At 32.3% G+C, this 19,178-nt stretch overlaps 1 protein-coding gene across 3 annotated transcripts in view; it reads left to right on the top strand.

The window, feature by feature from the left end:
* The window catches only part of Fs (Follistatin), a 34,461-nt gene that overhangs the window by 4,184 nt on the left and 11,099 nt on the right, over nucleotides 1-19,178 (top strand). Inside the window, exons 1-2 of one of the 3 annotated variants that reach the window (XM_090110909.1) lie at nucleotides 4,499-4,647; nucleotides 18,092-18,283. In XM_090110909.1, the coding sequence (XP_089967035.1) occupies nucleotides 18,112-18,283 (172 nt within the window). In that variant the 5' untranslated portion in view covers nucleotides 4,499-4,647; nucleotides 18,092-18,111. The other 2 variants (XM_090110907.1, XM_090110908.1) reach the window with 2 other exon arrangements.

The following is a 19,178-nucleotide window of genomic DNA, read 5'->3' as shown; positions in this document are numbered from 1 at the left end:
AGATGTGCTATATTACGTACGATTGAAGATAATGATGGACCCATGGAAATGTTTTTAAACAAATCTCTTTGTATTTTACTACATATATAAATTCAACTTTTTGTAAAAGCTTTTTATTTTTATATCACTGGTCTTCATACACTTTGGTATTGAAAATTATTTTACTTGTAATTTCTGTGAATGTGTGTGAATTCAATATTTTTATGATTATGCGGCATTTGGCAGAAATCCATTGATTTACTATCGTAGTAAATCAATTCAGAAATCGAGTGACTTGGTTGTAAAATTTATAGGTTTGCTTTATGTATCATAACCTAGTATGTAGTAGTTCTTTCTTGTTTATGTATGTATGTGTTTAGGCATTGTGTACCCAAAACAGTTTTTTTTAAGGGAACCTAAAAACTTTAAAGGGAACAATAGGGAATACATATTTTGTCACAGTTATATGCAATCACATCATATACCTTTTTCCTTGTTACGAGTAAAACCCTAGAGTAAAACAGAAAATTTCGTAAATAAATGTTATATCAAAGTTTTCCTGCATAGATACGAGTATTAGCTTACATAGTTAAGCTTGTTTGATTGTGTGTCTAATAATGTTTGCTTAATTATGTCTGTATAATCTTCTAATAATAGTGCTTCATATAATTTGCTAGCAATGACGAATAATTCTAGTCTCAAGTGTTCTTTTATTATTTACGGTTTTAATGCGCAATCAAATCTCTCGCTCAAGTGAAAAAATAATCTTAAAATAATCATCAAAAGCGAGACATCTTACCGTAGAAATTCAAACATTTTCGCGCTAAGAGTTAAGACGCGTCGAATTTTACGGCAAATTGTATCGGCTCCTTGATGAATCGTGATAAATTGAGATGTTGATAGTCATGCTCCATACCGTCGGGCCACGTCTCCGAATCTGTGGTTTGCTTGCATTTTGTGATAGATAAAAAATGACATTTGCGTGAATGAGGACGCGTCGATCACGAATGCTTTTTGTGCACATTTAATTTGACAATAATAAATGATACGGTGATCGACGCGACGATTTGTTTTAACATGCCTCGGGCCCTGATTGTTAGACAATGCTGTTCGACAACTTTATCCAAGGGCGAAAATTGCGCAGGTATTCATGTTTCTTTAATTGCTAGGCAACGATTGTCTCGCATGTTCGCTTGGAATTTTAATGAAAAAATTGTTTATTAGCGTACAAGAAATAGATTTAATTACGAGAATTGTGGCGAGCTTGCATGGACTTCGTAACTCGGTGTGGAGTAGGTACGCGCAGTTATACTTATATCGCTATACTTTTTAACCGCTGAAAAAAGACAAAGACTCTCAATAAAGTAGTTTAGTTTTGAATAATTTCTAACATCCTACAAATGTTGGTGGTACATTTTAACGTCATTTGCTTTAATAAACGTGTAACATACACAATCGCTTAAAATAATTGTAGATTTCATCGTGTAGTCATACCTACTTCCTTTTTCCTCAGCTATAAATAATAGTGTAGTCAATAAAATTTGGTAAACAACTTTTTGTAAAAGCTTTTTATTTTTATATCACTGGTCTACATCTATTGTACAAATGTATTATGTCAGCTCTGTAATAAGTTTCATAATAAACATTAAACCGACAAAAGCGCATTTTGCAGCAGTAGGCGTACCTATTCCATGACATAGTTAACAAATTTCTAATATTAGACGATTCTCAGAACCAATTCGGCTCACATTTTGGCATCTACTTCACGGTGTGTGACGTCATCACTAGAGGTATAGTTTTCATTGTAATGGGGACGGTGGGATATCCGGAGTCCCGATTATCCGGTGATGCTACTAGGCAAAGCAATGCCTTAGAGTTAAACTGTCTGAAATCGAACTTCATGGGCTTGAATTTCTTTTCACGATATTTAACTTCGTGAAATTGTTAACATAGAGTCTTGTACAAGAGCGAATTGTTGTTTACTTATAAAAAGTTTGCGAAGCCCGAATGCATTTTATAATACTTATATTCATAAAATAAATTCTCAAATTATAATTTAAAGAAATTGAATATATTTTACCAGACACAGCACTGATTTTTCATATTGTAATTACAGCGCAAACGTAAAATCTACGCTTTCCCAAACATATTAACTTTTTCCATGGTAAGATTTTAATCTGAGAAACACCCACAAGACAAGGAAATTCAACATAGAATGTCAAACAACATGAGTAGCCTGTATTATGGATTATCAAATATTGTAAGAATTTAATACAGGAATGTAAACCAGATATTTTCATGAATTTTGATTGTCGATAATAATTTAGTACGGACTGGATTACTCTATCGCCTAGGAATGTACCACACCCCTAAGGATGATCTGTGTCTGGTACTTTACCTAAAGAACATGACACGTCACACGATAGAACATAAAAAGTAGGTTTGTTATTTTATAAGGTGTCTAAGGCATTTGAAATAATCAAATTAATAATGAAAATGAGAAAGGACTGACAGAGGTACCTTTTATCATCTATCTTTACATATATTTTTGCATAAACTTTTATCGAGTATCATGTATTATTTGCATGCATTTAATTATATTCCAAGTACCTAATACGGTTAACAATGGATACTTAATTTTCAAAGTTAACATAGAAAGATCTTCTACTAATCATATGAAAATGATTTTCCTTCGCGACGCATTCTTAAATAATTTTTGGCAACACAAACACCTCAACATGAATCGCGGTGACATTTTAACAGATGTTCAGTTAATCATGGTCTAGTTAAACACTTCAATCGATGTTTATGTCAAGATGTCAGGTTCATTAATATTTATAGCTGAAAGTTCTACTCACTTTATTAGAGACTATAGGTATATTATATTGAAACTTATATAAGAAGAAATGAGATTGATCTCCGCAATTAGAAAAATATGAGGCAGGAGGCTGGTTATAGATAGTATGTTAGGCTAGTATCTAGGGCTTAGATATAAAATATTTTTCACCCCTGTGTACGTTCCGTAGAATAACGTATTAAGAATATGGCTAAAAACTGATACACTTTTAATATTATGCCCTATTTAGTAGATATTTCAGATATTTCTACTTCTGAATTTACGTACTCCAAAATCTATATACAATAAACCGACGAGCATATTTTTGTATCAGACGTTTTATAACAATATACCACTCCTCGTTTTGTGGGTTATAGGTATTGTAAATCAAAATAACGTCACAGAAAATTATATTTACTTATCCTATTAAAATTCTTACAAAATAATTCCGTTCACATTTTATTTAAACACTATAAAGATAAATTGCATTATTATGTTAAATGAACTGCTCGACGAAATTGTACTTCTGGTACTTGTATATATTATCTATGCTTCTGGTAAGCAAATCGTTTAACAATCATAAATCATATAAAATCTAGGTCAGATTTTAATATTAAACATCTATTCTGCAATGGAATAAACTATGTTTCTGACTATTAACTTGCAAATACTGTTACTACTTAGCAAAATATTCAAATAAATTGATGTGTAAATGGTAGAAAATTGTGTAGTTGATAATCATTTTAAATAAGAATTTTAACATAAAAAAAGTCTTACAATTTCTCTTACAATTTAGTCTACAAAAATAGAGTCAATGATGATTTGATGAAAATTAGTAACACAATTTAAATTGTTAAATGGGTAAGGTCTTCATTTGTATAATGTACTCTAATACAGGTAGATTATACAAATATTAATTACTATACTGGTAGGTACTACGTCTATAAATTATAATATGTAATTTGTAATTTATTTATTTTGCTTTAATACACTTTTCACGCTCTAGCTTATGTATGAACGAAGAAAGAGTCGTAAGATTATTTTGTTAATACATACCTATGTTTATATTAGTAACGGAAAATTTATGAAATTAATATTAGGTATACCTATTTCTATAATGTTTATTTTAACCGAAGTAGTCATATCTTTACCAATTACATACTTATCAATTAAAAGTTTTTCGCAAGAATCGCTAAGACATTCCTAACTAAAAAATGTTAATTAAATGTAAACAAGAATTATAATAAGATTTGATTTATTTAAATACGATTTAAACTTTAGTAATGTTATTTTGGTGCTTATGAAAGTTACTACATGAAATATTAAATGTATTTTATATAAAGTAGGGTTAGTTCGCAATGAGGTCCAAAGCGAGGTGAGGCGAGCACATGGCTGGTAGCGAGCACATACTCGTTACATAACGTGGTGTTCACACATGGCTGACATGGCTCACTCTCATATTGGAAGTGCGAACATACCAGGAGAAATACCTGTTCCGCTTATACTTATTATTACTTATGAAAATTCTTGTTGCCAACCGCTTTTTTATGAGTGATAACCGAGTTTTTGCAGTTTAATAAGCGCCCTTGAAAAGACTTCAACGCTTAAGTAACGTTAAGTTCATTGATCTGCTACGATTCGGCTTACGTAACGAAATTGACACATTTAACGTCGCTCTAGTAGTTTGGCGCTAAATTTTTATTTATCGGGGAGTATCGAGCATGAATGGGGAGCACGTGCCGAGGGAGAGTTGCATAGACGCGTTTACGGTCGTCGACTCCGGTGCACTTGCAGTCAGTCGGCGGCGACTCCCCGATAGGGCAACACCGATGGTAAGCGCGAATGCGGGTGTCGTTTGAGGCGGGCACGCGTTCGCGGCGACGGTGCGCGCACGTGCGGCGCCGGCGAGCGCGTCGCGGCCGCAGTGCCGCGGCGGCGGGCGACGAGGCCAGAGCGCCGCACGCGCCGGCATGTGACTCGATCCCCATGCGGCTGCCGCTGCTGCCGTTGCTCGTGCTGCCGCTCGTGCTCGCGCGCCCGGCAGCAGGTGAGAATACCTTCATAAAAGTGTTTGCGACCATTTGCATTTAGCCCGTGCACGCCGGCACAGCGCTAATTTTTATTTGAAACTTTTTTCCAAATGTCAAACTTTCCGCACAATATTTTGTATGTAATTTCAGGGTTTCGTTTGTAAATTTCCGATAGTGATTTGTGATTAGTTGACCGCGCTCCTCAACAAGTAGTGGCGTTCCCGCTTAAATTGTTATTTTGAAATTATTTATACGAAGTGCACTGGTGTGGTGATCCCCGGTAACGTAAAATAATAATTGTTTTTGGCAAGTATGTTGTGGCTTTTTGCACTTTTCAAGGTGACATTCTTGTTGAAAATTACTTTAAAATCTGTTTTTGTTTTTAATTTAAATGCATTTAGTCGATATAAATAAGTTTCTTAAAAGTGAAAATATTATTTTCCTTAAAAAAAAACTCTACTTGATTATCTAAATAAGTTTGTAAACTTTTAATATAAGAAATTCAAATGATTTTAATTTTCTTTTACAAATCGATTACAAACTTCAAAAACTGAATAACAAATTTAGTATATTATGTAATTGTTAAATCATAGAGTTAAACTAAATAAAGAGTTGTATTTTATTAAATTTTATATGAGATATATAATAATTTTAAAGAAAATGCAACAAATTAAAAATTGAATGTCCGTCAAATAGAGCTTTCCCGTACAAAATTCGTAAACAATACAATTATAAAACTACAATATTACGACCTTCCTCAAGAGCCAAATAAAAAAAAAATAGCCCTTACAAAATTATACAATCGATATTACTCTTTCATATTAATAAAAAACTTAATACATTTTTTCATATACTTATTTCTATTAAAACCGTAATAAAGAGCTTTCAAATACATTTTCAAATCTATCTAAAAATGATAATTTTAACTCTATATCTACCAATTGTTCTTAAAATATCAACTTCACGCATGTTATCATGGTATTCCTGAGATTTATTAAAACTCGTTCTTAAATAAATTTCTCATGAGCATCATAAATCATAATAAAATTTAATATAAAGTAGAGAATATGATATTTTTATTGCACTTTTATTTAAATAATAGAGTTATTAATTTACGTTTTAATATTAATTATTACTAGTGACAAGTATAAATTAGGATAAATCTTAAAATAAAAATATAATTATTATATTATCCTTGTCTATATATATAGATACACGTATAATAACGTAGTATATTTATTATACATATTATGATATCAAGACAAAAGCGAATTCTTTATTATAAACTTTTTAACGGAGCTTATTACAATAATTAGTTACCCACTTTAAAAAAGTTCGGTTATTTTTAATATGTATTTAAGTTTTCGTCTAAAATCCAGTGCCTGAAATTATAAAGAATTTTCCATTTGAAATATTAAAAATGTGTCGATCTTTAATCAACAAATCGGTATTTATTATAGACTAGCGGTCCGCCCCGGTTTAGCCCGTGGTAGGTATATATTTCGCAATAAAAGGTAGCCTATGTTCTTTCTCAGGGTCTAAAGATTATCTGTGCCAAATTTCATCCAAACCGGTCCAGTAGTTTATGCGTGAAAACCATACATACATACATACAAACCTTTCCTCTTTATAATATTAGTATAGATATTAGATAGGTTTGCTTACAATGTTGTAATCTCAAAAATAAATACTACCGTCTGTTGATGTTAGTCTGACGGTACGCTGATTCATTTCGCAGTAATTACACTCAATTACCTGAATCCAGTATAAACGCATAAGTATATACTACATATATTGTATTCGCGTTAACCGTGTACAGGAATTGACCAAATAATATTTCGTATATACTTAACAGTTCAAGAAAAATCTTATCTTACTATCTTATATATTGTTAAAGAGTAATGGATAATATCCATCAGCTTTTGCTTTAAAAAGAAAAACATTTATGTTTGTCACAAAAGCTCTTTCCTAGAAATTTCATCGAATAAAAACGTTATCGGATTAATATCATCAATAAAGTAATTAGTATCGATTTATCTGTATGTGTACTGTAAAGTGTAAGTGAAAATAATGTGTAACCATAGAAATATAAAATTGTTGATATTTTTATTAAAATTACCCTCTGAAATTTCAGACTTTAACAAAATATTTATTGAAATAGCAATATAAAATAAATCGTTCAGATATAAATCTTCTTTTACAAAATCTTAAACGTGAAGCCAGACTAGACTAAAACTCAAAGAATATTTATATTGTTTATTTTTACAATAGCTTAAATATACAATCAAAGTAGCGTATTCCCAGTAGCCTAAACAAGTTTTCTCACTAATCAGACTACAGAGAATCATAAACGCTGATTTAATGAATATACAATGAACATTGCATATTTAAATTATAATTGGTCAAATTAAGTCTACAAAAATCGATTGTTTATTCCTATGAAGCTTATACTAAAAGAATGTGGTCATTTAAAAGCATAGTGCATTACATTCCACTCATAACCACGTCTATATAATTCACAAAAATCAAAACACTTGACCAAAATTTATTTCGCCGTCATCAATACTTCGAACCGCGAGCGAACGAGATCGATTAAAAGTGCTTCTTGTCCCAATTACAATCTCGATTTTTTAAATATTTTTACCATAAACGTAGCTGTTAAAGGTAGGCGCGGATGCTTTGGTGAAATTAGTGGTAGTTAGAGCCTATATGTGCGTGTTTCATACGCTTAGGTAAACAGCTTTAGAGGCCGTCTACAAAACATCCGTTAAGCTGGGCTCGAGAACTATTTAATATACAATACGTGGAATATTTTGAATTACATATATCGCTGTAAATCTAGACTTTAAAGTATGTTGTATTGTTATAATTGGCCCTTGTTGTTGTTCTTTATGTAACTGATAAAACTTAATGTACGTATGTACTTATTATTTATGTGATTACTGTGGTAATAATATTATAAAAAAAGCATCGACTGTTTTGATATAACAATAGACTTCGTTTATGTAGAAATTTAACAAGAGGAGAAATTTAGTATTATGTAGAGACGTCAAATGAATAGAAAGGCACATCCTCATCATTAAGCTATGGAAATGACAAAAACTAAACTGATACTCGAAGTATAATGCATGGCCATTACATACTTAAAATAATCACTACTATTGTAAGTGTTGGTACGATGCACGAGTTTATACGCATACTACGTTTACCCCATTCGCTTTTTCCCTGAAGCAGTACTCGAAACTAATTTTCAATTCAAGATGGCCTATTGTCATTTCGATGCAAGATCGTTGTGTTGTTTTGGTCGATCGCACGTATTTGCATGTGTAAATAAATATTAAAATGCTGGGTCGTCCGGTCGTCGCAGCGGTTCGACGCCGCCACGATGTTTCGAGAGGAACTGCATATAAGACACCTGCGGGCTGGTGACGCGCCCGATCGGCAACTATCGATATCGATATTTCGATAAACTAAACTGTCATCACTAGACGTAACGTATATGCAGTAAGATGGAAGCGAAACGCATTACCTAACCAGTTTATTGCATTCTGTGCCCACCAAGTCGTAAGGAATTCCAACGCATCCTATTCGAATGACGCCGCTGCGAATATAGAACAGCGTTGCACTCGCGTATGTATGTCTTAAACAAATTTTATGTTCCACTACAATACGTTGTTTAATGTTCTACAATATGCATATTACGTCGTCGCTAACGGGTTTATTGCTTTGGAATGAACGCGACCGTCTGCATGCCAAACGGCGATTCCTGGTGATCGCCCCTTTGAATTATGCGCATGGGCACGCTTATGGCCTCACAAGATTTATGTGCGGCCAACCAGAATAACATATGCAAATATTTCCTCGAAATTTGATCTCTACATCTAGTCTTTACACCATAACAATGTGTTTATATAAAAATTATGGTTATGAATCAATATTTCTGAACGAAGCTCTATATATTAATAAAAAAAGACGTGTGGCACTCGGGGACTGCCGCGGTAAAGCTATTGCATGCTATGCCTTCAAGCCACACCTCCGCGCCCGTCGAATTGAGGATCGTGAGGTTTTTTCGTTACGGAATTTCTGGATTCAAGGCCCGCGATAGAAGCTATGCAATAGCTTAAAATAGTCAACCAGAATAGACATTATATTTTTCCGCCAATTACAAGTAAAGTAAAACGATGTAAACGAAGTAAACGACGATACTTTAACTTTTTATTTTGAAAGTCAATGAGAACTTAGTGTTGTGTTATCAATATGTGTTAATCGATAATGTCGATCATCGTCGCGTCACTAGAGTGAACGCACTACGTTGCAACAGTGACCGAACGCTGACGTTCTTTTATATCATTTACAACTTATGAATATTTATTGCGACGAAATAATACGCTAATCCACTTAGCAATCATTAATTATATTAATTTGGGTATGTTATAATAAAACTATATAGAGACCAGGAATTGCCAAAATTTGTTGATTGGGTGTTTAAATTAATTGTCTGTCGTTTATTTATTTTGATCGTTTATGTAAAAATGGTTTAACCTTAGGTGATCTACACAATATAAATGCATAAAGTTGAAGAGTCATTTTGAGTTCAATTCCGTTTAAAAAAAATACATATAAACACAGGCTAATAATAATATACTACGTATACAAATATAAATTACCCCTCATAAATAAATAAATAAATAAATAAATAAATAAATAAATCATTTATTTGCAAGTAAACATGGTATACATAGGTGTTAAGAATAAGATACATTATTTCAGCATGTTTAGCCGTCTCTCTATGTTTTTGCTCTAGCGTATCTTCAAATTAGACTGATAATAATTCTAATTTAGGTCTATTAAAGTATAATGTGTACAATAACTTTTTCTCTTGTTAAAAATAATATTTTATAAAATATTAAATTCACTCGAAATTAAAAAATTGTCTATCGTTATTATTTAATTACGTTCCATATAGAGTGAATAAAAACAATGATGACTGCAAAAAATTAACCTTGCTCTACAATATGTCATCAGAGATATCTCTACATAATTTTTCACCAATTTCTTATTTTCTTCTTTCTTTAATAGTTCATACATTGATAATATCCTTCTAATTTTTGCGACTTTTGCTAATAGAGTCAATGTAATTAAAATGTGTTAGCGATGTATAATGTCTTACCACTTCTTAAGAAATCTTTAAAAATACCAGATTTTTTGCCGTCCTTGCAGGAAGGCCTAAGTCATTGGCCAACCGGAGCCTTTACAGTATAACTAATTGAAAGATAGATACTGAGACGTCGATATCTTGTCTGATAAGATAGAACAGTTGAATCGATGTCAATTATCATGCCACCAAGTAGATATAGCGTACGTAGGTTAGTAAATAGAACCTTAAATAAGTATATAATTCGTTGTGAGTTTAGTTTGACACTTTGGAAAGAGCGGATTGTTTTTATAAAGGAATATTTATTATTGAGTAATCGTAAGAATAATTCTTCAAAGTTGTCTGGTCTCTGCATTCGTTAAGTTTAGTATTTTGGCTATTTCCTAGCTAGGCTCATAATTTGATAAAATATTCTCGCATTTTTTTAGCTTCATTTTCACACTTCTGTCGTAAAGCTGGCCCCTCCATCAGGTTTAAATAAATTTACTATTGTTTTAAATTTGTCAAAAAAAATCTTCAAAGAAAATATATATTTTTAACACAATTTAATTTACACATATAATTTTTCACATACTTTTTTAGTGGGATAAATTTATTCAAAGGCTTGAAATTTAAATAAAACAAAAAAATATTCTCACGTAAAATTTTGTATAACGTATACTTTTAGACGTGTTAAATACATTTTGAATATACCTTTATTTACTCAATAATAGTAATTTGACATAAATCTCACTAAGATCTGCACAGTATCACCTCCTTTAATTTTAAATTCATTTGAAACATTCATTTAAAAAGCATTTAAAATTATTTGTTGGCTTTGTGCCTATAAGCTATCCGGGGTCACTAAACTGCAAAAAAAATCTAGGAATGCTGCGCTTCCGGTTATATTTTTGTTAATGTAAGTATAAATTTTAAATACCCGTGACGTTTCACTTCTTTTTTTAATAAGAATACATTTTTCTTAAATATCTTACATAATATTTCATTTCAATTGCTTCCATGAAGTATTTCGTTAAAAAACGTTTCGTTAGACGTTTCGTTTACATAAATTGTGTGAAATAGCGAACACCGGTAATCACTATAAATAAAATACATTATTACTACACATTCATTGAAGCAGAACAATTGTTATAATAATTAGATTTATGTAACGACGGTTATAAAATCATCTCGTCAAACCCACATAGATATTACACATTGTGATTCACGAACATAAATTTTGGCAATTTTTCAGGAATTCACATGCATGTTAATATTGTCTTCATCTTAAAAACGTCGTAACCGCCAACGGTTGACATTGAATGACAGTGTTCATTATTTACACATAGGGATTAATTACACTTTTTTCTTAGGTAATATTTTGAAAAATTTTGTGATAATAAATAGAAATTTAAGCGTATATTATATACCTTAAATTAGGATTTTGGAAGTGATTTTTGGAAAATGTAGATGACGACCCAGTAAATCCTTATAAAAAGTACAATAAAATTTTACATTTTCCACAAATCTACGACCAATGAATATAATCAAATTAGAAAATTATATCGATACACATAAATCTGATTAAAACATATAAACGAATTCATGTATTTTACCAGAATTGGAAATTGCTAGAATCCACCTCAAACAGCGGTCAAGCAAAGATTATCATGTGACGGCGGATGACAAATATTATCCAACAAACATCGATAACGTACTGAAAGAGGATCCAATACAGCGTCAGGTTATTCACTGAAAATTCCCTGCACATTACATCAGTAATTAAATTTAATAAATAGTTTCCAAGACACCACGTCACGGACCAAAAAAGCAAATCCGTGATTTTTTGCCTGCAATCCTTACGTCATGCATTCGACTTGTGATCTCACGGCAAATTGATGAAAATTAATTTAGTATATAACAAATTAGATTTCACAGGGTGAAATAACGTGCTTAATCGTAACACCTTTTTAATTACCTTTTAATCTAAATTGGATATAGAATGACGCTTGTTTCTAACCTGCTATCATTTATGAATTTTACTTTAACCATGACCACGAACGATTATAATCTGTTTTATTACAATGTAGAGGTACTTTTACGTCAGCATTGCTTTCATAAAATAATGCTAGGTGTATTTAAAAAGACATAACCAAAACGAACAACGATAAATTATGTATGAGGTGTTGGGGTAGACGTAATTACTCATATTACATCACAATCAAGCGGCTAGACGGGGGTTTATCGTATTATACGATCACTTCTGCTCCAGACACCTGCTTAAATACGTCCTTCATTGTCCCAGAAACGAAAACTAGGTCGACTGAAGGCTACCAGACAATCACAATTTTAAATTAAGCCTCCCTAACTTTTCGTCCAGACGGATCATGCATTTTATTTAGTCCCTTGGTAACAGTTCACGCACATTTTAATAGCTCTATAAAACCCTAATGGATTGACAAATTTTGTTATAATTTTTATTGCTCCGTTAATTCAGACATTAAAGTTTTATCGGCGAGACGACATTGATTGTTGGTCAGTAGGATATTATTTATTACGGAGTTTGTCGTCGAAGTACAGTTTTAATATTACGGATGTCAATTTAATCCATACTAATATTATAAATGCGAAAGTAACTCTGACTGTCTGTCTGATACTCAATCACTCCTAAACTATTGAACCAATTTGCATGAAATTTGGTATGGAGATATTTTGATACCCGAGAAAGGACATAGGCTACCTTTTATTGCGAAATAATAATATGTACCACGGGCGAAGCTGGGGTGGACCTCTAGTTTGATATACGTTACCAATTTATAAGTACAGTGAAACCTGGTTAAGTGAGACATCAAGGGACCTGCAATGTCGTTTCACTTATAGAGGTATTCCACTTACCCAGTGTCTCAGATATACAGGTATTAATAAATATCTGTCTCATATACAGAGGGTTCCATTAATAGAGGTGAGAATACAGGTTATTTCAGTTATACAGGTGCGATCATTAAATAAAATAATAAATAAAAGGGTAGAATAAGAATGAGTAAACAAACAATGTTATCTCAGTTACAGAGGTTTATGCATATAAAATTTACTCGCTGTCTCAGTTATAGAGGTAACTATGATGATAAATCGAAAGAACGAATCCCAGATATAGAGGTTTACCTCGTCCCACTAACAGAGGTAATTCAGTGCCAAAGTGTTGGGACCTCAGCATGAGTTCCAGTTATGGAGGTTTCTCACTTATCCAGGTCCCACTTAACCAAGTTTCACTGTATTATTAAAAGTGCATTTACATATATGTATAAATAAATGATCTTTAGCTTGACATTTTATTATTATACATTAAATTAATTTTATCCTATATTACTTGATGAGTGATAAACAAAAGTCAATAGAAACCCTCAGCCTGTATTTATTAGTCAATGTGGGCATATAGATAACGTCTAAACACTTAAAGTGGTAATGCGGGATCTAACTATCACTATCAGTTCTACCTATAACTAAATAAGTATTTATTCTTTCAGCTTAAGTAATTATTTCTTATTTGTATTAAGTTTTTGCGTATGTGTACTTGTTTTAAAAGTTATAGTTTAATATAAGAAAAATCTTCTCGTTTATTTCGACAACGTCGATTCTGCTTAGTTTATCGAATATGTAGGTAGTTCAAAACAATCCGGCTAACGGCATATAAATAAAAATGACTTGACATCGTTCCATTTACCCAAAATATGGACCCACTAACAATATATTACTGCGAACCAAATTATATTTTGACGTGATCAGTCGCCGTGGAAAATTAAATAATCCGTCCATGCCTCAGAATGAAAACAAGCGGCGCGTATTATTAACTGCACCGTTTTAGGAGTCTATTATTGGACCATTCATGTGGCCACAAATAACGAGTGGTTGACACTACCTCCGTCCTCCGTCTATTTACGCGCTTGCGGGATTTCTGACGCAAACTGTTTATTTCTCTCAGATCTCTCTCAATTTGTTGGCTAATCTGTAATGGTCTTACGACGCGGACGCTCGGAATTGTAAACGCCGCCAATAAACTTGGAGTTTTATTGCCAAAAATTGAGTTCTATTAAATGCTTCGTCTGTTATCAAATTAGGGGAATGGTACACATCTGTTTTGATTTCGTTAAGAATTAATTATTTTATATATTTTAATGATCTTCTTTTTTTTTTAATAAGTTGATCGTTTATTTTGGCCTATCATGATTCGTGAATAAGGTTTAAAAGCATATCGATATCTTAAGGCAATATTTATCCGTCTACGCTCTACTGAGTTCAGTTACTAATGATGGATTTTATCAAACAACTTGACAATGTCGGAATATTATTCAATCATGACTTTATAAATAGTAACGACACTACAATGAACTGCATTTCGTAACGGTCTGCGAATTTTAATTGTAACTCTGTATGCACTGGCTGATTGCTGAAATGTATATAATTTCAATTAAGTGAGTGTTCATTAAAATTCCATTGGGTTTTTGTGTCTATAATTATTAAAAATGCGGCGAAAAAATGCGGGCGTGCATAGTTCGTAATTTTAAAATCGTCGAGCAAAAAACGATAGGCATGTGTTCTATAGCAAGATCCGCATTCGGCCCCGAAATGTGGCGCCACATCTGACGGAACTTGACTCAATATCATTATTTATACGACTAGCGGCCCGGCGATACTTCACAAATATAATAAAACTTTTTAATCGAGTGAGATCGGATGTTATTAATATGAGGAGGTGATTCAGAAGTTCTTTGCCAGAAATTACGATTATGGTATTGCGATTTATAATGCTCTTCTTTTCATATTTAATAGCCTAAACTCTGGAAAAGTGTAGAAGTTATTTCGCTTAAATTTTAAACTTTTATAAATTACAATGTTTCTAGTTTAATTTCAAATGAGTCACGTCTTTCTATACCTATAAGCAACCTAACGCTGTTAATATTTGCAGTTACATTTGCCGTCCATATAATAAAATTATTAACATTTTTTTTTAGTATTCAGCACTATACTATAGGTACACGTTAACCTGATCAAATGAGAACTTTTTATCAGTTCTTACGAACAAATGAGTGTAACAGTAGTAAGTATACTTGATATAGATAGGGTACAAGGCGTTCGGCTCGCGAGTCAACGGCCGCAGCGCGCCGGCATTAAAATCATTATTCAGTTTCATTTGCATTTTTACCGCTGATCACAAATACAACAGGTATACAGAGAAATAAATGCCCATTCAGGACGTTGCATTGCATGATCTGAATTTAAAAAAATTGCGCTCCGAAGCGGACACTGCGTGGATGCTGTCTGATTTCAAAATTTATAAAAAAGCGTTCTTTTTTCTCTAATGTATTTGTATCCGGTTTTAAAACAAAATCACTTTTAAACTTTACGACCTATAGAAAATTATTTTTATTTCAAGATATACCTACCTACGAGTATTCCCACGCGTAATTTTATTTTTACATAGAACTTAAATATTTTATTTGTAAATTTTTATGGCATTCGAGACTACTTTAATTTAAATGCAACATTTGTTTTATTGTATTTAAAATATGTTTACCGTATCAAACTAATAAAACAAGCAAAAAACGTGAAATATGTTAAATTCAAAAGTTTAAAACCTAAACTACAAAGTTAAGCTCAAAATTTCTATAAATCGACATCTCAGACAGTCAAATTCCATAACTCAAGAATTTGAGGTACCGCCGGCACGCATACAAAATACAAATACTTCAAAATTAACACGTTTAAAAGGACAAGGAAAATAAGTGGACTGACGCGGCGCGACGGGTGCCTAACGGCTGGCCATGTACGGCACAGGCCGCTATGAAAAATAGTGTCTGGTGAGCGTCTAGCGCCCGCAAGTGACTCATGGAGGAATTTAAGTGCGGTCCTACACATCTGCTTGCTCGGCCTGTATCGATGGACCATTTGATGTGAAGGATCCGACTTGCGTATGCGCTGGTTTCTCTTTATTCGCTTTTGAGGTTTGCGTGCGCGTTTTGGCCGCGTTACTTTGTAAGGCTTAGGTAGGTCGGTTTTTGGTGTACATTTTTAATATTATTGGTGTTGGTAATAATTTCTAAGCACGTTTTGCATATAATTAAAACGTTTGCTATCTAACGATTTACTTTGTCATTTGTCACGTTTATGTGAACATTTAATTTAATTCATTTCAATAGAATATAAATCGTGACTTAAAACAAAAAAACTTATAAAATTTTCAATATTTGTTTATTATTAGGTCTGTTTTGATCTTTCTGTCATATATCTACATTAGCTTATCACCGCTAATAAATATTATTAACACATTTTTAGTTCATACGCACTGTCTAATTTTATTTAAAACAAACAACAACTAAAGTAAACAGAATCAACGAAAAACAGGATCTATAAATAAAATACAAATGTTTAAAAAACAAATTACAAAACTAGAAGTACCTAACACAAAAATTTCATAATCTGAACAATTGTGTTCAGTAGATTTACATTAAAATCGTATTACAGGGTATACTAATACTAGTTTAAGAAATAGTGAAATCTCGTTAATAACGAGGTCTGGTTAAAAACAATCATAGCACACATGGTGGGGCCCTCCAGTGCTCTCGTAACTCTTTATAAATTATTAGTTTATTGACGTTATTCTGTTCCCCTTTTACATTTCCTATTTCATTGTTCGATTTATCGAAAGCGTTTATTATTCTTTTGTTAGCGTCTAGCTTTCATACTATTTTATTTAACGTAGTTGGTCATATGTTGTACTATTTTTTGTCGTGAATGACGCAAAGATAATTATACTTTGATTATAATTTAAATTAGGGAAAATATATAAAATTGTATTAAATTTTTCTGTGGTTTATACGTGAAATCTAACTATGTATTCATCGTTATAAAAAATCTCTTCTAAAATAAAGAAACAGCATTAAATGTAGCAAGTCGGAGGCGGTTAGGTGTTAGGTATAATTATTATTTTTAAGTAATAAATTGACAAGTGGGTAATCAACGTAATTTCCCAAAATTTAAAAAGTACTGAAACTGTTTAATTCCGGTAGTCTTGACCTATATGGTAAGTATGTACAAGCAAAGAAACAGGTTTCTGAAAATCCACGTTTTATTTGCATTTAAACGTCTAGAATTAAATTACATTTGCATGCAAGTGCGGGCAAACGTCACGTTGCCGTGATTACGGTAACTAATTATACTATAGAGGCTGAAACAACCCAGAATTTAAATAAAAATAAATTATTTCTCATACTTATTTTACGCTCGATTCTTTTGGTTGGGCTAGAATTGTTGTTTGATTTTACATACATGCGCACATAAAATACGGACGAAAAACAACTTACCTATATTTTTTTCGAGAATAATGATTGATTTTTTCAGGACATAATATTTTCCCATAGTAGATTCAGCATTGCACTGTTATTAGATACCTATATTGAAACACCACCGGATTTATTGATTTTAGAATAGGACATTAATAATTAATGTCCTATTCTAAAATCAATAAGTCAAATAATTATTATTTTTATCTTTTATCAATTCTTTGATAAAATTAAAAAAAAATGGCTGCACCTGTTAGAACAACGTGCGAGTCTCGAATTCGCATAAATAACTCCACACTTTAATTAATATATTATAGGTTAATTAGACATCTTCGAGTAATTATTGGATACTAATACGTACATCACTTATATAGTTACTTGTTCTTTTACCTTCTTATAAATGTTGCTTACAAAGTCAAACGATTGTTTGGAGGTTGAGATATTCTGAGGTCATAAAGTGCACAAATCATCAATAAATATGTCCTTTTAAAATATTCCTCAAACTCTACAAATTATTTATTCAACTTCACGTTAACATTAGGTATAAAATATTTAACGAATCTTTAATTTAATCTTAACACCACGGTTTAGCACAGTTTCTAAGGTTTCTACAGAAAAGTGTCAGCAAAAACTCTTCTTGTCGTCCCTATAATAGTTGTCATTTCCAACATTTTACTTTGACCGTAAGAGGGGCAGTATGTCCATTGTCCACACAAATAATATCAAGCCAAAAAACCGTATAGCTATTAGTTACTAAATCTCCTTACACCTGCAGCCGGAATCTGCTGGTCAGGCATGGAGCGTGGCGGGCGCTGCAGCTCGGTAGCTGCACTGCGCGTGGGCCGCGCGGAGTGCTGCGCGGGCGGAGCGAGAGCCCCCGCGGCTTGGAGCCCCCGGGACCTGGATAGTGGCGAGATATTCTTCTATAAGGCGCTCTCTGGAGGCGTGCCGTGTACTGCTTGCGCTGGTGAGTTGCTATACTTGTAGAAGCCCAGATTAATTGCCAGATTAATAGAAGAATATTTCTACTGTATACTCTTCTCGGAATTACTGGGAGTAGTCGATTAAGAAATATGCTTGCGATGGAAGAATAATGAATATCCTAATAAAGTTGACATCCACGACGAAGTTTGTAATGTCGCATGAATTTCGAGAGATTTCTGATGGTTTTGACCACAGGTTTTGACATTTGATACCGAGTTTGTTCATATAGAGATGAAAACAAATCGGGCCGTCTTAGCAAAGTATATAGAAATATGGTTTGTTACACTGAGGTATAAATGGACTTAGATTTTGTATGATGTCTAGCCTTTTAGTATTTTTTTTTTTACTACTCTACCTACTCAACTTAATAAAACTGTTTAATTTTCATTTTGTCGAAGACTGTTAATATGTATTACATATATACCTAGTGTGTAATAATTAATTATCTATTACAATTTATACATACACATTACATATGTACAATTCAATATTTGTAATTTAAACACTTGTCTTTATATAATTCTAAGTTATAGATGTTAAACAATTCGACCTTTCCGACCTTTAGTCGACAAAGTTGAATCTCAATTTGATAAGTTACCCTTATAACTAATAGCATAGTATAAAGTTAATAGGGAAAAAACCCATGTATTAATTCATTTGACTTTGAATATTTATAGGTAAACTTTGAACCTTATTATTAACGAATGAAATTATTTGATGAGTTACGTAAATGTATTGTTTAAACATTTAGAGCAAGTAGTTCATTGCACTCGAAACAGAAACCTATATAATAAATAGTAAATACGGTTATGTGTTAATAATTATTAAACACGATTAAATTAAACTTACTTTAGAACATCTAGTTCTATTCTAAATAC

The sequence above is a fragment of the Colias eurytheme genome, chromosome 16 (genome assembly GCF_061535395.1).
Source record: "Colias eurytheme isolate Ceu_HAF_F1 chromosome 16, ilColEury1 Martin Lab GWU primary, whole genome shotgun sequence".
Taxonomy (NCBI): domain Eukaryota; kingdom Metazoa; phylum Arthropoda; class Insecta; order Lepidoptera; family Pieridae; genus Colias; species Colias eurytheme.
The sequence above is the reverse complement of the archived record's forward strand: the minus strand, read 5'-3'. Positions and strand labels throughout refer to the sequence as shown.